The sequence below is a fragment of the Alexandromys fortis genome, unplaced genomic scaffold (genome assembly GCF_014885135.2).
Source record: "Alexandromys fortis isolate MF-2015 unplaced genomic scaffold, M_Fortis_MF-2015_v1.1 scaffold_172, whole genome shotgun sequence".
NCBI lineage: Eukaryota > Metazoa > Chordata > Mammalia > Rodentia > Cricetidae > Alexandromys > Alexandromys fortis.
This window is the reverse complement of record NW_026068061.1, coordinates 2,993,956-3,010,347: the sequence shown is the minus strand read 5'-3', so window position 1 is coordinate 3,010,347 and position 16,392 is coordinate 2,993,956. Positions and strand designations below refer to the sequence as shown.

Below are 16,392 nucleotides of genomic sequence, written 5' to 3'. Positions count from 1 at the left end.
GTCCCGCCCCCGCGTGGCAGGCTACCGGCCGAGCAGCCCGGTCGCCGCGTTCTCCCGCGCACCGGTGACTCATCCCCGCCCCAAGAGAAACGTGGGGATTCCACGCCCCGCCCCCCGCCCCGTCCCGCCCCTCCCCATGGCACTAGCGCGCCGCCCATGCCCCCGTCCGGCCACCAGTTGCCCTTTAGCCGGAGACCGGGCGTGTGTCGGCGTGGCTCCCCTGGGAAAGGTCAAAGGACTCCAGGCAACGTCCCCTCCCGGGGCCACCGGCTTCCGCCACCGCCCAGAAAGCGACCGCGCGCGGCGACCGGCCGGTCGAATCGTCCAGCAGGAAACGGCCCCGGCTGGGCGCTGGCAGCCGGGTCGGGCGGAGCTCGGCGGGCCGCGGGGTGGCTCTGCCAGTCCCAGCGCGCCGGGGCGGCCGCACACGTGTCTTAGCGTCACGTCCGCGCGCGCCCCCGGGGCTTGCGTCAGCTGCCGCTCCTGAAGCGGGTGGGCCGGGACTGTGCGCAGCCCAGCCGAGCGCCGCGGGAGGAGGGCAGAGCGCACGGCCGCGAGCCCCGAGAGCGTCGGCCACTCCGGGCGCCCGCGGCGAGGCTCAGCGCGGTCCTGTCCCCGCCCTCCCGGTGCCGGTCGGGTCCGCGCCCTCCCCCGCTCCCCGGACTGGGCGCCGTGGCGTTGCCCCGGAGTCCGCCACCCGCGGGGCGCGCACCGCCTTGATCCGGGCGGCCCCGCGGCAGGCAGACGCCCGCAGGTCCATGGTGGGCTCGGAGCGCGATGAGCCGTCCGTCCTCCACCGGCCCCAGCGCTAACAAACCTTGCAGCAAGCAGCCGCCGCCGCCTCAGACCTCGCACGCTCCGTCGCCAGCTGCGCCCCCGGCCGCCGCCACCATCTCGGCTGCGGGCCCCGGCTCGTCCGCGGTGCCCGCCGCGGCAGCGGTGATCTCAGGCCCCGGCGCCGGCGGTGGGGCCGGCCCGGTATCCCCGCAGCACCACGAGCTGACCTCGCTCTTCGAGTGCCCGGTCTGCTTTGACTATGTCCTGCCCCCTATTCTGCAGTGCCAAGCCGGGCACCTGGTGTGTAACCAATGCCGCCAGAAGTTGAGCTGCTGCCCGACGTGCAGGGGCGCCCTAACGCCCAGCATCAGGAACCTGGCTATGGAGAAGGTGGCCTCGGCAGTTCTGTTTCCCTGTAAGGTAAGTCCAACGACCACCCGCAGATCTGCCAAGCGACCTTCCAGAGTTCCGGTGTCATTCATTCATATTCTCTCTCTCTCTCTCTCTCTCTCTCTCTCTCTCTCTCTCTCTCTCTCTCTCTCTCTCTCTCTCTCTCTCCTCTGTGTGTGTGTGTGTGTGTGTGTGTACACGTACCTTGCCCACCGTTTCTGTGCCCACCTGTCCTCTTTGGGAACAAGGGTTGCTGTTTGCCAATATAAATTTACACTTGCTGACGGTTAGGAGCAAGCATCCTTACTCTCCCAACCCAGAGCCGCCGCGTCCCCTGCAGGCTCTGTAGGGCTGGGCAGCTCTACGTAACTAAAACTTAAACTGGGAAGCTGGCGGTGGGAATTGTGGGGGTAGGAAACGGACGGTTTTCAGCAATAAGCTTGGCAGGAACGGTTCTGAATTCCACCTGGACTCGGCGCCCAAGGTCTGGATGCCCTAGGGTGTACAGCTACAAAGACAGGGACGTACCACCTGCTACAGGGGTACTGAGAAAATCCTGCAGCCACGCCTTCTCCTCGCAGTTTCTTTCCCAGGGCCCGGGAAGGACTCAGAAGTTGAGGCTGCTGTTTGTTTGTTACCAAGTGGGATGAACTCGAGTCCACCAGGACCTAACGTGGACACCCAGGGGCTTTATTAGTTTTTCTTCTGCGCCAGCGGTTTATTTAGAGAGTTCCCTGTGCTCTTGAGGGGGGGGAGCGGGGGGGGGGGTGAAGCAAACCACGAGCAAAAGTCCACGCTCTCACTACCCTGTCCTCACCGGTTTGTGTTTGGGCCGCGTTTACACCCTCACAGCTGAGTCTAGTTCTACATTAGTGTGTGTCTCTGAAAACTTTTTTAAATGCCCACACGAAAAGTGTGCCTTTTGTCAAACAGCCAGCTTTTCAAACTGATGTCCTCATCTATTTTGTGCCTGATGGGATTGCCTCTCACATCCTGTTGCCTACACTGAACCCCGTAAAAAAAATTCTCACAGTCCCACTTGTAAACCCCTTTATAACTGACACCTCCACCAGAGAGTTCGTTTTCTGAACTTACAGGTGGAAATAATGATAATACTGAGGGTTTTTTAAATAGGAAAGTAATTGTTCTGCCTGAGGCTGTTTAAGCTGTCTTTCACATCTCACTGTTGATTAGTTTTTAGGGCAAGAACTGTTTTAAATTAAAAATAGTTCACTGAAGATTTTAATTTTAGGCTTGAGAGTTATGTCAGTAAAATGAGTGACTTAATTTGGTCTTCTGCCCAGCTATAAATCAGTTAAAATAGCATATTCAAATAAAGGTTTGAATGAGGGTTTAGGCTATGGGGTCACCTTATTAAGTTGCTTGCTTTTAGCCCCAGCTCTGTAACACTTCCCAATTCCCTAAGCTCAGGTGCTGTATCTCTGCAATCTGGATGAGGTATTTCGACGACTCTTCCCCCACCCCTTTATTGAAAATGGGCTTTTTTTTCTCCAATGTTTCCCCTTCCTCTACTCCTCCCAGGTCCTCGCCACTTCCCCTTCCATCCAGACCCGCTCAGTTTCTTTCTCTGATTAAGAAACAAGCAGGCTTCTAAGGGATGATAATGAGAAGAAAAACTAGTTCATCATGATTGGACAAAACAAACAGGGAAAAGAGCCCAAGAGAAGGGACAAGAATCAGAGACCCACTGTTCGCCCACTCAGGAATCCCATAAAAACAGTGAACTGAAAGCTTTAATACACACACACACACACACACACACACACAGAGAGAGAGAGAGAGAGAGAGAGAGAGAGAGAGAGAGAGAGAGAGAGAGAGAACCCATTGCAGACACCTACAGGCCCAGTGCATGGTGCTTCAGTCTCTGTGAGCTCTTGTGAGCTTCCCTTGTGGTGTTTAGAGGGTGTGTGTGTGTGTGTGTATCCTCCATCCCCTGTGGGTCACTCAAGATATTTTTTTCTAGTTGCATCCTGCAAATTTCATTCTTTTTAATAGCAAAGTAGTACTCCATTGAGTAAATGCGCTATATTTTCTTTATCTATCCTGTTGAGGGACATCTAGGTTGTTTCCATGTTTCCAACTACTGTGATTAGAACAGCAGTGAACATGGTTGACCAAGTGTTTCTGTAGGAGAAGGAAGCATCCTTTGGGTATATGCCCAAGAGTGGTACAGCTGGAGCTTGAGGTAGTAGATCTGTTCCCGTCTTCCTGTGGAGCCACCACACCGGTTTCCATAGTGGCTGTACAAGTTTGCACTCCCACCAGCAATGGAGGAGTGTTCCCCTTATTTCAGATCCTCAACAGCATGAGCTGTCGCTTGTGATTTTTATACAAGCTATTCTGTCAGACTCTTGAATTAATTAGTTTTGATTTTCATTTCCCTATGACTAAGGATGTTGAACATTTCATTAAATGTTTCTTGGCCATTTGAGTTTAGTCTGTTGAGAATTCTCTGTTTAGTTCTGTACCCCATTTTTAAATTGGGTTGTTTTCTTGATATCTAGTTTTTTTGAGTTCTTTATATATTTTGGATATTAGTCATCTAATGGGTGTAGAGTTGGGAAAAATCTTTTTCCATTGTGTTGGCTGCCATTTTTTCTGAATGACTGTGTCTGTTGCCGTGGAGAAACTTATCAGTTTTCTCAGGTCTCATTTACTAATTGTTGATCTCAGTCCCTGTGCTAATGGTGTTCTGTTCAGAAAGTCTTTTCCTGTGCCACTAAGTTCAAGGCCTAGTCTCCACTTTCTCTTCTGTCAGGTTCAGTGCATTTGGTTTTATGTTGAGGCCTTTGATCCATTTGGAGTTGAGTTTTGTGCTGGATGGTAAGTATGGGTCTTTTTGCATCTTCTAGGTGCAGGTATCCAGTTTGACCAGCACCATTTTCTGAAGATGTTGTCTTCTTTCCAGTGTGTATTTCTGGCTTCTTTATCAAAAACCAGATGTCTACATGTGTGTGGATTTATGTCTGGGTCATCAGTTCAGTTCTTTTGATAGACATGTCTGGTTTTCTGCCAATGGTGTCCTATTTTTATTAGATAGCTCTGCAATACAACTTGGAATTAGGAGTGATTACACCTCCATTATTGGTCAGGATTGTTTGAGCTGTCTTGGGTTTTTTCTGTGTGTGAGGCTGTGAATTGTCCTTTCCAGATCTGTGAGGAATTGTGTTGGCAGTTTGGTGTGGGAATTGTTTTTGGTAGGATGGCCATTTTATCTGTGTTAACTGCTATCGTGGATCAGTTTGCTACTGACCCATGAGCATGGGAGATCTTCCCATTTTCTGGTATCTTCTTCAGTTTCTTCCTTCAATGCCTCGGACTTTGTCATACAATTCTTTCACTTGCTTGGTTAGAGTTACTCCAGTAATATAATGTACTACTTGAGGTTATTGTGAATGGTGTTATTTGCTTAATTTTTTTTTCTCAGTCTGTTTGTCATTTGTATAAAGGAAGACTACTAATTTCTGTGAGTTAATTTTGTAAGCAGGTATTTTGTTGAAATGTTTATCAGCTCTAGGAGTCCCTGGTGGGATTTTTTGGGTCACTTGTGTATGCTATATCATATGCAAATAAAGATTCCTTGACTTCTTCCTTATGCTTTTCTGGATTTCCATGGTGTCTGTTGTTATATCCCCCTTTTCATTTCTACTTTTGTTAATTTGGATATTTTCTCTTTCTTTTAGTTAATTTGGTTAGGGTTTTTTTTTTTTCTTATTTTTAATTCTGTGTAATCATGTGTGATTGTGCATGTTGCAGGGTTGTGGGTATATCTACTTCAGTGTGGTGACCTATTAAGGCCAGAAGAGGGAGGAGGTTCTCTTTGGAGCCAGATTCACGGGTGGTTGTGAGCTTGCTGATATGGGTATTACCTTTGGTTAGGGTTTGTACTCTTACTAATTTTTCTCCAAGACCCAACTCTTTGTTTCATTGATTCTTTATATTGTTCTCCTTGTTCTATTTTATGTATTTCAGCTCTCAGTTTGATTATTTCCTGCCGACTACTCCTCTTGGGTGCCTTTGCCTCTTTTTGTTCTAGAGCTCTCAGGTGTGAGGTTAAGTTGCTAGTATGAGATCTTTCCAATTTTTTTTTTTTTTTTAGTATAGGCACTTAGTGCTATGAACTTTCTTCCTGAAACTGCTTTCATTGTGTCCTGTAAGTCTGAGTATATATCCATTTTAATCATTTCTAGAAAGTTTAATATCTTTCTGAATTTCCATCTTGACCAATTTTTTTTGTTCGGATGTGAGCTGTTCAGTTTCCAGGAGTTTATGAACTGTCTGTTGTTTCTGTTGTTGCTGATACCCTGCTTTAAACTGTGGTGCTTAGGTAAGATGCAAGGTCTTGTTTGGATTTTCTTGTATCTGTTGAGGCTTGCTTTGTGTCCAAGTATGTCATCAGTTTTGGAGAAAATGTCGTGTTATGCATTTATCTTAATTGTTCTAGTATTAATAAAAAAAAACTTGAGAGTCAGAAGTTGAGATTTAAAAACCAAAGAACAGCATTCCTAGATTGAAAAGATCCCAAACCTCCCCAAGCTCCCTTTTGTCTTTTCCTGTGCCTGTCAGACTTCCTCTGTCCTCCAACAGGTCTATGGCTAATTCTGGCCAGCCAGTCACTGACTCTGCCTTCTTATTCAAGGCTTAACTTTTTTGGAAGTCCTGGAGTGTCAATGTGAATGACTACCCCACAAGAGTTCCTTGTTTTTGTCTAAATAAAAGGAAAGGTTTTTAACTCTTAACATAATAAAACTATATACAATGAGAACAGTTATCAAGTATTGGCTAAATAAAAGGGAAAGTTTTAAGCTTAACGAAGTAAAACTATGTACGATAAGAACACTTATCAAGAATTATATTCACAATGTCCAGTTGATTTGTGTTTAGCAAATTCAGAGAAAATACTCCATTATCTATCCGATCTTGATGAGTCCAAAGTTTTGTACCAAATTCACTTTGCATCCTAACTTGTATTACCAACCTAAAACTTTTTAGAACCTCAGAACATTTTCTGAGATAAATTTCTAAGCTTTTATGTCTCAATCTTGTATACTTTACACCTCTTTTGTGAGTTTCTTTTCTGAATTTGATAACAAGGAAAACTATGACTGTCTAGTCTTCAACACCATCAGAGTGCCGAGAAAAAACAAACTCCATATGGAGGTTCTTCAATGCCCCAAATTCTTTTTAAAGTAAATTTGTGCTGCCAGGAACAGACGTGCCTCACTGTCGTAAAAAATCGTATGTTATTGATGCCATATTCTGTAGATCTCTGAAGTATTTGAAGATCATCTATGTAAAATATATCTGTTTGACCTTGAAAACATATCTAACATGGTCACAAATTTGATTATTAGGTGATTAACTACTAACCTGTATTTCTTAATTTATCCTGAATAGTTTGTAATAATAACTTTCAATGGCTAGGAATTTACATTATATTGTTAAATGAGCTGCATAAAAGTGATTCCTTAAACCAGAGTAGAAGCATATATAAAGTATAATAAAAATAATCTTAAATTTGTGTCATGTACAAAAATCTATACCAGTGTAAAATAGTTAAGACTAGTAGTTGCCTTTTCATTAAAAGTGGATTCAATAATCTACCCTTTTATCTTGTCATTCCTATCCCCCCCCTTTTACATTTCAGAATGAGATCCCTGAATCTAGTTTCCTTTGCTTAGTTTCCTCCTTGACTGTAACTTGCAGTTAACCCCCCAGACAATGAAGTGACAAACATCCACCAGACGACCAGAAATCACCCACCCCACCTCTTAGGAATATGGGAGTCCTGTTCTTAAAGTTACTCCCTGTTATCCGGGGGTGATAATATCTTTAGGGGACCCTGTGAAAATTGAGATAATGTCGAGTCCTGGGAGAGCTAGCTGTTGTCCTGTCTCAGTGTGATGGGAACATGCAGGGCTTATTTGAAGTCCTGGCTGGAGTAGTCTGCGGCTGGACCATCTTAGCTAATGCCTTGAAACTGTCGTGAGCAGTTCGTGTTCCAAAGCTGATCTTTGGGTGGTGTTTGTCAGCTTAGTGGCATTACCACAGTCCAGATGGAATCATCATTTGTGGGGCCCCATCATCCTTTTGGGGACCTCAAAGGTCACTCTTAGGAATAGTCATAGTTCTGCAGAAGACTTAAAACATTTTAAATGTCTCATGCAGCAGATCTTGGAGAGGTTAAAGGATCACGGTCTATGAAATATAACTGGGATACACAAACTTAATTCCTAGTTAACTGCTTCAGACTCAACCCTAAAATCTCATGTAGAGAACTAGATGAAGCCTATTTCTAGAGTTAGTACTCTATATGACCATTAATACCAAGATGGAAAGTTTAAATGTATATATACGAATCTTATAAATTTTGAGATAATATTCTTTACCTTAAGAAAAGTTTTAGAGTCAAAACCAAAGGATTATGAGATTAGTAACAATAGACTAGACCCTTAATTTTCTTTTTCTTCTGCCCCATACCAGGTGGCTCTTCTGACATGAGACAGATATTTTAGATTTTCCTGTAACAAGCATGGTTGGGTTTAGAGAAGGGAGAGCCATGCCCCAGCTCCAGAGCCAGCTTTAATTTCTAGATGAATGGGGACAACAAAAAGACCATTTGCCTATATGTCTATAGAGAACAGCAAAAACAAGCATTTGGGAGCATTTATAAAAATGAATCTTGTTGGGAATGTTCTATTCCGTTAAGCCTTTTCTGGGGACACTTTCTCTGGGTGATCCGTCCTTTTTCTTCAGCTGTCTCATTTTTGCCATGGTCTTCAGATTCTTTAGTTAGACACTTTTATTCTCCTGGAAAGACAAAAACAAAATCCTGCCCCAACCCTAACTTTGGGGAGTTTCCCCTTTTGGCAAGTTATAGCTGATAAAATGAAAAACATGGTAGTTTTATAAGTTAGTTTAGATTACATGGCCATGCTGTTTGATGAACCTATCACGTTTTCTAATCAAGAGGCCTCTACTGTTTGACTCTAATCTTTATCAATCTAGATGGTATCCATAGCTTTTCTTCTCCTGTGGAAGCAGAAGTAAAGCCTCTTTTCCAACATAACACATATGTTTTCCATTCTGAGGTCAATCAGTACATCTTTAAGGTATGCAGGCTGATTTAATTCAGCAGTTTTTTCCCTAGTATCCAGTGTCTCTCCTCAGCTGTCATTCTTTTCTCATTAGCATTAAAAATTTGAGGTTAATAAAACATTGTGTAACCTATCTCTGGGGGTCTTTATTATCCCTTTCTGTTTACTACTAAGCTTATCTTTTCTTTCTCTCTCTCTTTTTTTTTTTTTTTTTTTTTTTTTTTTTTTTTTTTTTTTTTTTTTTTTTTTTTTTTTTTTTTTTTGGTTTTTCGAGACGGTTTCTCTGTGGCTTTGGAGCCTGTCCTGGAACTAGTTCTGTAGACCAGGCTGGTCTCGAACTCAACAGAGATCCGCCTGCCTCTGCCTCCCGAGTGCTGGGATTAAAGGCATTCGCCACCACCGCCTGGCCTTCAAGCTTATCTTTTCAAGTGTGACTGGATCTTTTCATAATTGCTTTCCCTGTAGGATTGAGTGGTAAACCTGTAATATGCAAAAAAAAAAAAAACCTTTTATTTTACAAGAGACATATGCTGGGGCATTGTCAGTCTTAATTTGTACAAGTATTCCCATAATGATGATAACCTTTAATAAATGTGTGATCACATTTATTTTCAGAACTCAAAGCAGTTTCCCATTGAAAACCTGAATAGCTATCAATAGTGTGGTACACATACTTTAATTTTCCAAACTCTGTAAAATGGAACCCATATACTTGCCAAATGTAATTTCTTTGAGTACCCTTTGGGTTTCTTCCTGTAGGTAGTGTAATTTGGTCATACAAAGAGCAAGTAGGACATTTCCTCATAATTTCCTTGGCTTGTTACCAAGTGATAGAAAAATCCTTCAAACCTTTGCCACTAACATGGTGTTTCTTATGAAATTCTAAGACCCCTAGCACATTTCCTACCAATAGGTGATCAATTTCATCATTACCTTGTGCTAGAAGGCCTGGGAGACCTGTATGGGATCAGACATATGTTATATAGAAGGAATGATTTCTATTTATGCTTCTTTCTTGTAATTGAATAAATAACAATGTTAATTTTGAATCATCTGGAATAAGTTCAATGATTTCAATATGTACAACAAAGCCTTCTGCATCTGAGAGTTGGTAACTATGTTAAGAGGCTCTGGAAAACCTAATAATACCATAAGAATGGCATATAATTCTGACTTTTGGACAGAATTATAAGGACTTTGAGGAGCTCTGTGAATTCGAGGCCAGCCTGGCCTTCAGCGTGTGTTCCCAGACAGCCATGGCTGATACACAGAGAAACCCTGTCTTGGAAAAAGGAAAAAAGGGAAAAGGAACTTTGTTTGGGGGAGAGAGAATGGGAGGAAAGGAGAGAAGGGAAACTGGTTATGATATAAAATTAATAACAAATTAATAAGTCAGCACTCTGTGTGGGGTGGATCCTAATGTAAATGGTTTCCATTAAGTTCTATATTTCAGATAAAAGTAAGAATGCTTTTTTTTTTTTTTTTTGTTTTTCGAGACAGGGTTTCTCTGTGGTTTTGGAGCCTGTCCTGGAACTAGCTCTTGTAGACCAGGCTGGTCTCGAACTCACAGAAATCCGCCTGCCTCTGCCTCCCGAGTGCTGGGATTAAAGGCATGTGCCACCACCGCCCGGCAGTAAGAATGCTTTTGAAGCTAAAAAATATAAAAATTAAAAAATAAGGGTTTTGAGCCACTTTGCTCGTTTTTCCCAACATAACCTGCCTTTCCTGGTTTACTTGCATCAGTCTAGAATGTAGGGGCTCCAGAAATTGGTGTTCCTCATACAGTGTGAGGAAGGATCCCATTTGTTCTTTTTATAAATTGAAGTCTCTTGCTTTGAGATATTTGTTGCTAATCTCTCTGAAGAAATTGCTGTAAGCTCTTTGCCAGTGTTCATTTTCTGCCCATAATGAGGCAATTTCTGCATTAGTAAAAGATGCCACAATTTCAAAAGGGGGGAGATGTTGTTGAATATTTGTTTTACGCTAAGTGAAGCTATGTCACTGTGGTTGGTTTAATAGAGGACCAAATGGCCAGTAGGTACGCAGGAGAGAATAGGCGGAACTTCTGGGCAAAGAGAGGAACTTGGGATGAATCTAGGTGCATGAGAGATGCCAGCTAGACACTAACAACTTGGACATATGGTACAGAGAAGTAACTGAGCCATGTGGTAGAACATAGATTAATAAAAACAGGTTAAGTTATAAGAGCTAGTTGGGAAAAAGCCTAAGGTAGGCCAAGCTTTAATAATTAATAAGTCGTCTCTTATAATTTATGAGCTGGTGGCCCAAAGAAAAGTCCAACTACAGTCATGAGGTGCTGACAAGAAGATACTTTATTGTGTTTGATGAAATGTTTTGTAATGTGAGATCCATTTGGTTTACAGTGTCAATTTGCTCTAGCATTCCTCTGTTTAGTCCTTGTCTAGATGACCTATTGGTGAGAATTGGTTTTTTATGTCACACTTTATCAGTGTGTGAGGTCAATATGTGTTTAAGCTGTACTAATGTTTCTTTTCCAAATATGGATGTTCTGTGTTTAGTGCATAAATGTTAAGAATTTCAGTGTTCTCTTGGTGTATTTTTCCTTTGGTCATTATGTAGTGTCCTCCCCTATCTCTTCTGACTAGTTTTGGTTTGCAGTCTATTTTGCCAGATATTAGAGTGATAATTACACCAGCTTGCTACTTAGGTCTACTTGCCTGGAATATCATTTTCTACCCCTTTACCCTGAGGTGATGTCTATCCTTGATGTTGAAATGTGTTTCTTGGATGCAGCAGAAAGCTGGATCCTGGTTTTGCATCCATTCTGTTAGGGATCTTTTTATGGGAGCATTTAGACCATCGGTGATGACGGAGACCAATGAGTGGGGTTTGTTGTTCCTGTTATTTTGTTGGTGGTGGTGGTGATGGTGTTGTATGTGTGTGTTACCTCTCTTGATTTGCTTGTATGAGATTATTTATTCCATGTATTCTCTTTAGTTAGCCTCTTTAGGTTGGAATTTTCCTTCTAGCATCTTCTTTAGAGCTGTATTTTGTAGTTAGATAATGCTTAAATTCAGTTTTATCATGGAATGTGGTTATTTTCTCCATCTGTGGTGAATGAAAGTTTTGCCCAGTATAGTAGTCTGGGATGACATCTGTGGTCTCTTAGTCTGTAGAACATGTGTCCAGGCGCTTCTGGCTTTTAGAATGTCCACTGAGAAGTCAAGTGGCATTCAAACAGGTCTGTTACTTGGTGTATTTAATACTCTTTCTTGATTCTGTAGGTTTAATATTTTGATTATTATGTGCCACAGGACTTTTTTTCTGGTCCAGTCTATTTCATGTTCTGTGTGCTTCTTGTACTTTAGGTTAGAGAAATTTTCTTTTGTGGTTTTGTTGAAAATATTTGCTGTGACCTTGGCCTGGGTTTCTTCCCCTTCCTCTATCCCTATTATTTTTAGATTTGGTCTTTTCATAATTCCCCAGATTTCTTGGATGTTTTATATTGGTAACTTTTAGATTTAACATTTTTTTGATTAATGTATTTATTTCTTCTATCATTTCTTCAGTGCCAGAGATTCTCTCTCTTCCATCTCTTATATTCTGTTAATTAGGCTTGCCTCTGTTAAAGTTCCTAAACTTTTTCTTTCCAAATTTCTCTTAGTTTGTGTTTTCTCTATTGATTCTATTGATTTCCACTTTGGGTTTTGAACGGTTTTGTTCGTTTCTTTTCACTATTGTGCTTTTCTGGATTTCTTTAAGGGATTTATTCATTTCCTCTTTAAGGACCTCAAAGGCTATTTTAGGGTCTTTTTCTTGTGCTTCAGCACTGATGTCTAATCACCTGGGTTTAGGGTGATTGTAGTTCTAGGTGCTGATACCTGGTGGTGTCTTCGCTGGGTGGATGCTTTGTTCCTTGTTTTCTGTTGCCCCCTCTGGGCTTTAAGAGACTGTGGTGGCAGTGCATTGCCTGGTAGGGAATGCTCCTGGGGTCTGGATAGGTGTGCGCACTGGGCTTCCAGGGAAAACGTGTGTAGGTATTGGGAGCTGACCCTTCGGAATAGGAAAGGGCTGGAGGTGGTTGAGAGTCCTTGGGCGGGGAAGAAAGGAGGATGTTTTCCAGCACCTGCTTAGTCCTCAAGAGTAGGGACATTGAGTGAGCAGAGGCCATGACAGAAGGTCTGCTACAGACCTAAGGATGAGCCTGGGGGATCGGGCTTCGCAGAATGGAGGGGAGAGGTGAAGGTTTGCAGTTACCTTACCTGCTTCCCCTGCCAGAGTGGCCCCGTGGTTTCCAGGACGCGCCTGTAAGTGATGAGGACTGGAATAAAGCAGTAAGTGGGCAATAGGGAAATCTGGAGGAGCACGTCCGTGTGGTCTTCTGGAGATGGGTACAGGGTGGGGGTGCAGCAGGTGGACTAATACAGAGCTGGGGTGAGGATGGGGGTTGGGTTTGGAGAATAGGCGGAATAGGTGAAGATCTGCAGTTAGCCGACTTGCTGCCCTGGTCAGAGGGGCTTTTCACAGCTTTCTTGAGTGATGAAGAAGGCTGCTGCTTTGTGACCGGGGAGAAGCAGATGATTGTTGACAGGGTGGGTAATTGACATTTGAGAAAATTCAGGTGATAGGAGATGCTCTCCAGATTCCTGCAGAGCTGTCTTCCTCCCTTTCCTTTCTCCAAACCTTCAATTGCTGTAGAAGAAATGGCTCTACTCTATAGTCAGTATTTAGTGATGCTGCTGGTGTGTAGCATTTTACTTTGGTTCCCATAGAAACATGTATTCTTTCCTAATATCTGAGCAGGCTCGTGAAGTCATCCTTGAACTTTAGCAGGACCAGTATGTGCGAGTGTTTTTCTCATTCTATCCTACATGAATGCAGCTGGGCCAAGCCATCACATAGACCAGGAACCAAGCTTATCATAGGTGATAGTTACTTTTTATGTGCATATGTATGAGGTTTATAAAACTGGAATGTGCTTCCCATACATTTGGTTAAGTAGTAATCCAAACTGTTGAGTGGGCAGCTCAGCCACTTGGTATGGATAAGCCAAGTTTGGATGTACTTACCACAGCAGCCAGACTATTCCTGAAGAGGAGAAACATTAAGGATAAGGCCTGTGCCAGACAAGGTGGGTCTGTGTCCCTAGCTTTTATTTTATCCTGCAGTTTGAGACCCCTAAAATTCCTGAGGACTGTCACACACTGCCCCTGCTCTTCTTTCTGTAAGCCAGCTCATACAAGAATACCGTGTTGAATATTCAGTGCCCAGCAGAGTCGACAGAATTGCCAGATTCTCTCCATTTTCTTAGAGTGGGCAGTGAGGTAGGGAAGCCTTGAGTTCCTCCTCTGTAAATAAAGATCCAGGCTGCCTGACTTCTAAGGAAGTCAGTGTTCATTCCATGAAGAGTGGGGAGGCTGTGTGGGATGCACTGCACCCCTGCTTTGTACGAACTCATTTGCAGGAGGCAGCGTTTATTAGTTCTCCTAGACGACGAGTCTCGTGTCTGTAGACTGGTTAAGTGTATCACGTGGTCAGGCACACATCTTTGGTGTGCTCCTTAGTACATGGGGATTTTGAATCTGAATTTATATTTGAAGCTTCCAAGTTGTAATTCAAGGCTAACACAGGTAATAAAGCCATCTGGTTGGAGGAGTTCATCAGATGATACTGTTTCAACACAGCTTTGGCCTGTCCGATTAAGTATGTAAAGTGTGAAGCCAGATAATTAAATAATTAAAGTGTTCCCACACTGCTAATATAGACTACATGAATTAACTCAGATCTTCCTTTTTAAGGATTTTTATCAAGATATGCCTACTTGGGTGTTTTCAGTCCGTTTCTCATCTACAGTCTGCTCTGTCTTAGTGGAAGGTGGGTGTAGGGAACGAGGTAAAGGTTGCCATGCCAACCGTCCAGTCTGTCTCACCACTTAGTGGTGCATTTCTTAACGTATTATGTGTTGTGTGTATTCACATGTGTGGGGGGCACACTGTGGAAGTCATAGGACAGCTTCTGGGAGTCAGTTCTCTGCTTCCGTCACCTGGGTCAGTCTTGGTGGCCAGGGATCAGACTCAGGTCCTTGGCCTTGTGGCAGGCGCCCTTACTTGCTGAGTGCTGTCCTCAGCATCTCACTGGTCCCTCGGCAGTGCTTTGTACCATCCAGGAGTTTCTCTCCACAGCTGTAGGAGATTCTAACCCTCTCTAGTCTACTTACAGTGTTGTCGTACATATTTTCCAGTTTCATAATCTTCTTTGAAAGCTCCTGTCATATAGACCACTTATCACTGAATTTGAAAGCCTCAGCCAGATAAGTCTTTTCTGTGGTTAAATTGTGACAGTGTTGCTTTTTTAAAAAAAAATGTCAGACAGCATAATTGACCCTTGAAAGGAGTGGCCCTGTGTAGTCCCTTTGGTGCTCCCAGGGTCTAGGAGGACAAGGAAGAAAGGTAACTGAATCACATAGCCCGGGGCTGGGGAAGCCTCTAGAGCAGTGGTTCTCAACTTTCCTGATGCCACGACCCTTCAATACAGTTTCTCATGCTGTGGTGATCCCAACTATAAATTTATTTTCCTTGCTACTTCATAACTGTAATTTTGCTACTGTTATGAATAAGAATGCAAATATCTACGCCGGGTGTTGGTGGCGCACGCCTTTAATCCCAGCACTCGGGAGGCAGAGGCAGGCGGATCTCTGTGAGTTCGAGCCAAAACCACAGAGAAACCCTGTCTCGAAAAACCAAAAAAAAAAAAAAAAAAAAAAATGCAAATATCTGTTTTCCCATGGTCTCAGGTTGCCACCCACAGGTTGAGAACCACTGCTTTAGACATACAGAGCCTGGGGAGCTCAGGCCCCTCCAAGGAGGGCAGCCCTGGACTGAGCTGGACCACTTGAGCCCAGCTGGACTCTACATCACAAAAACAAACCAGAAGGCAACCTTTCCTCTTGCCCAAGAGCAGGGAATGTGGACACAGCCATGCCAGGCATTCATAAGAGAAGAAAAAGAAAAACTAAAAACTGGACTTTGATGTCAAATCTCAACCCCTTCCCCCTCTCTGTCTCAACTTTGGCCAAATGCAAACATAGAGCCAGCACTGACAGGCCAAACTGTCCATATCTACAAGCCAAACAATCCATATCTACAGGCCACATTCCTGCTTAGGGATAGCCTTTGACTGGCTCTGTTTTAGGCTGTGTTCACTGAGGCTAACTCTTCATCTCTGCATACCTGACCTGGAACTCGCAGGCCTCGCAGTGATTTCGTTTCTTTCTTTTAACCTGTTTTCTAAGGGGCGTGCATTCTGGTCCCCACGGGCCGTGACTGCTGTCCTAGCGATTAGATAGCTGACTTTGTACAAGGCAAGTTATTGTTTGCACCTGTGGGTCTTTAGGAGCAGGTCTGGGGCTGACTGATTTTTTTCCTACCCTAAAGTTCTGGACTCTGGTCAGAGGCCATGGTGTAAAGCACTAAAGAAGGCAGAGAGGTCCTCAGAAGTGCTGGCTGTGGTCTAGCCAGGACCCTCTCTGAGCCAGGTAGTTCCTCTGTTAAAACGAACAGAGGGACTTCCTACATGATGGATACCTTAAGAGTAGATTAGAAGACCACAGAGGGCCCTTCCTCACCATAGGAAATGGAGGCCAGGTGCTTTTGTGCTAGGACAGGGAAGCCCATTAGCAAAAATACTTCCAAAGATTTCTTCTTAATCTCAAGAATTCTCCCGTGACAGTTGCTTTCTTTGGAAGCTGTCTCTGCACTCTTTATGACTGCCTCAAATTGACTGGGTTGGCCCAGAGACTTAGAATAGCACACCTCAAATCCATTCCTCCACTGTTCAGGACTTTAAAGAATAAGATTGACAACACAGCTCTTCTATATCACATAGAACTGAAGGCTGGACTGTTGCATAGCAGTGCTGAAGTTTAATGTTGATTCTAATGAAACTGACAAAAGAATGTCAATTGGTCACCACAGTTCAGAACTGGAGTAAACTGTCATTAAAATTGGCCCTTCCTACAGCCAGACTCTTATGGCAAATCTGGCCCATAAAGTGCCAGCCAGAGATTAATTGTAGTCTCTCACTGTTCCTTACAGATCTTTCTTATAAGCTCCTTACAAAGTGTTGC

The 16,392-nt window shown here is 43.7% G+C and overlaps 1 protein-coding gene and 1 long non-coding RNA gene across 5 annotated transcripts in view; one reads left to right on the top strand and one right to left on the bottom strand.

Moving 5' to 3' along the window:
- Window positions 1-941, bottom strand: part of LOC126487461 (uncharacterized) — a 49,484-nt gene extending 48,543 nt beyond the window's left edge. For 3 of the 4 annotated variants that reach the window (XR_007588401.1, XR_007588398.1, XR_007588400.1), the window contains exon 1: window positions 818-931. This is a non-coding gene — a long non-coding RNA (uncharacterized lncRNA). Of the gene's footprint in view, window positions 1-817 lie in introns of all 4 variants that reach the window. The other variant, XR_007588399.1, reaches the window with a different exon arrangement.
- Siah2 (siah E3 ubiquitin protein ligase 2) overlaps window positions 171-16,392 on the top strand; it is a 28,357-nt gene continuing 12,135 nt past the window's right edge. The window contains exon 1 of the mRNA XM_050120230.1: window positions 171-1,197. Within this exon, the coding sequence (XP_049976187.1) occupies window positions 778-1,197 (420 nt within the window). The 5' untranslated portion in view covers window positions 171-777. The remainder of the gene's footprint in view (window positions 1,198-16,392) is intronic.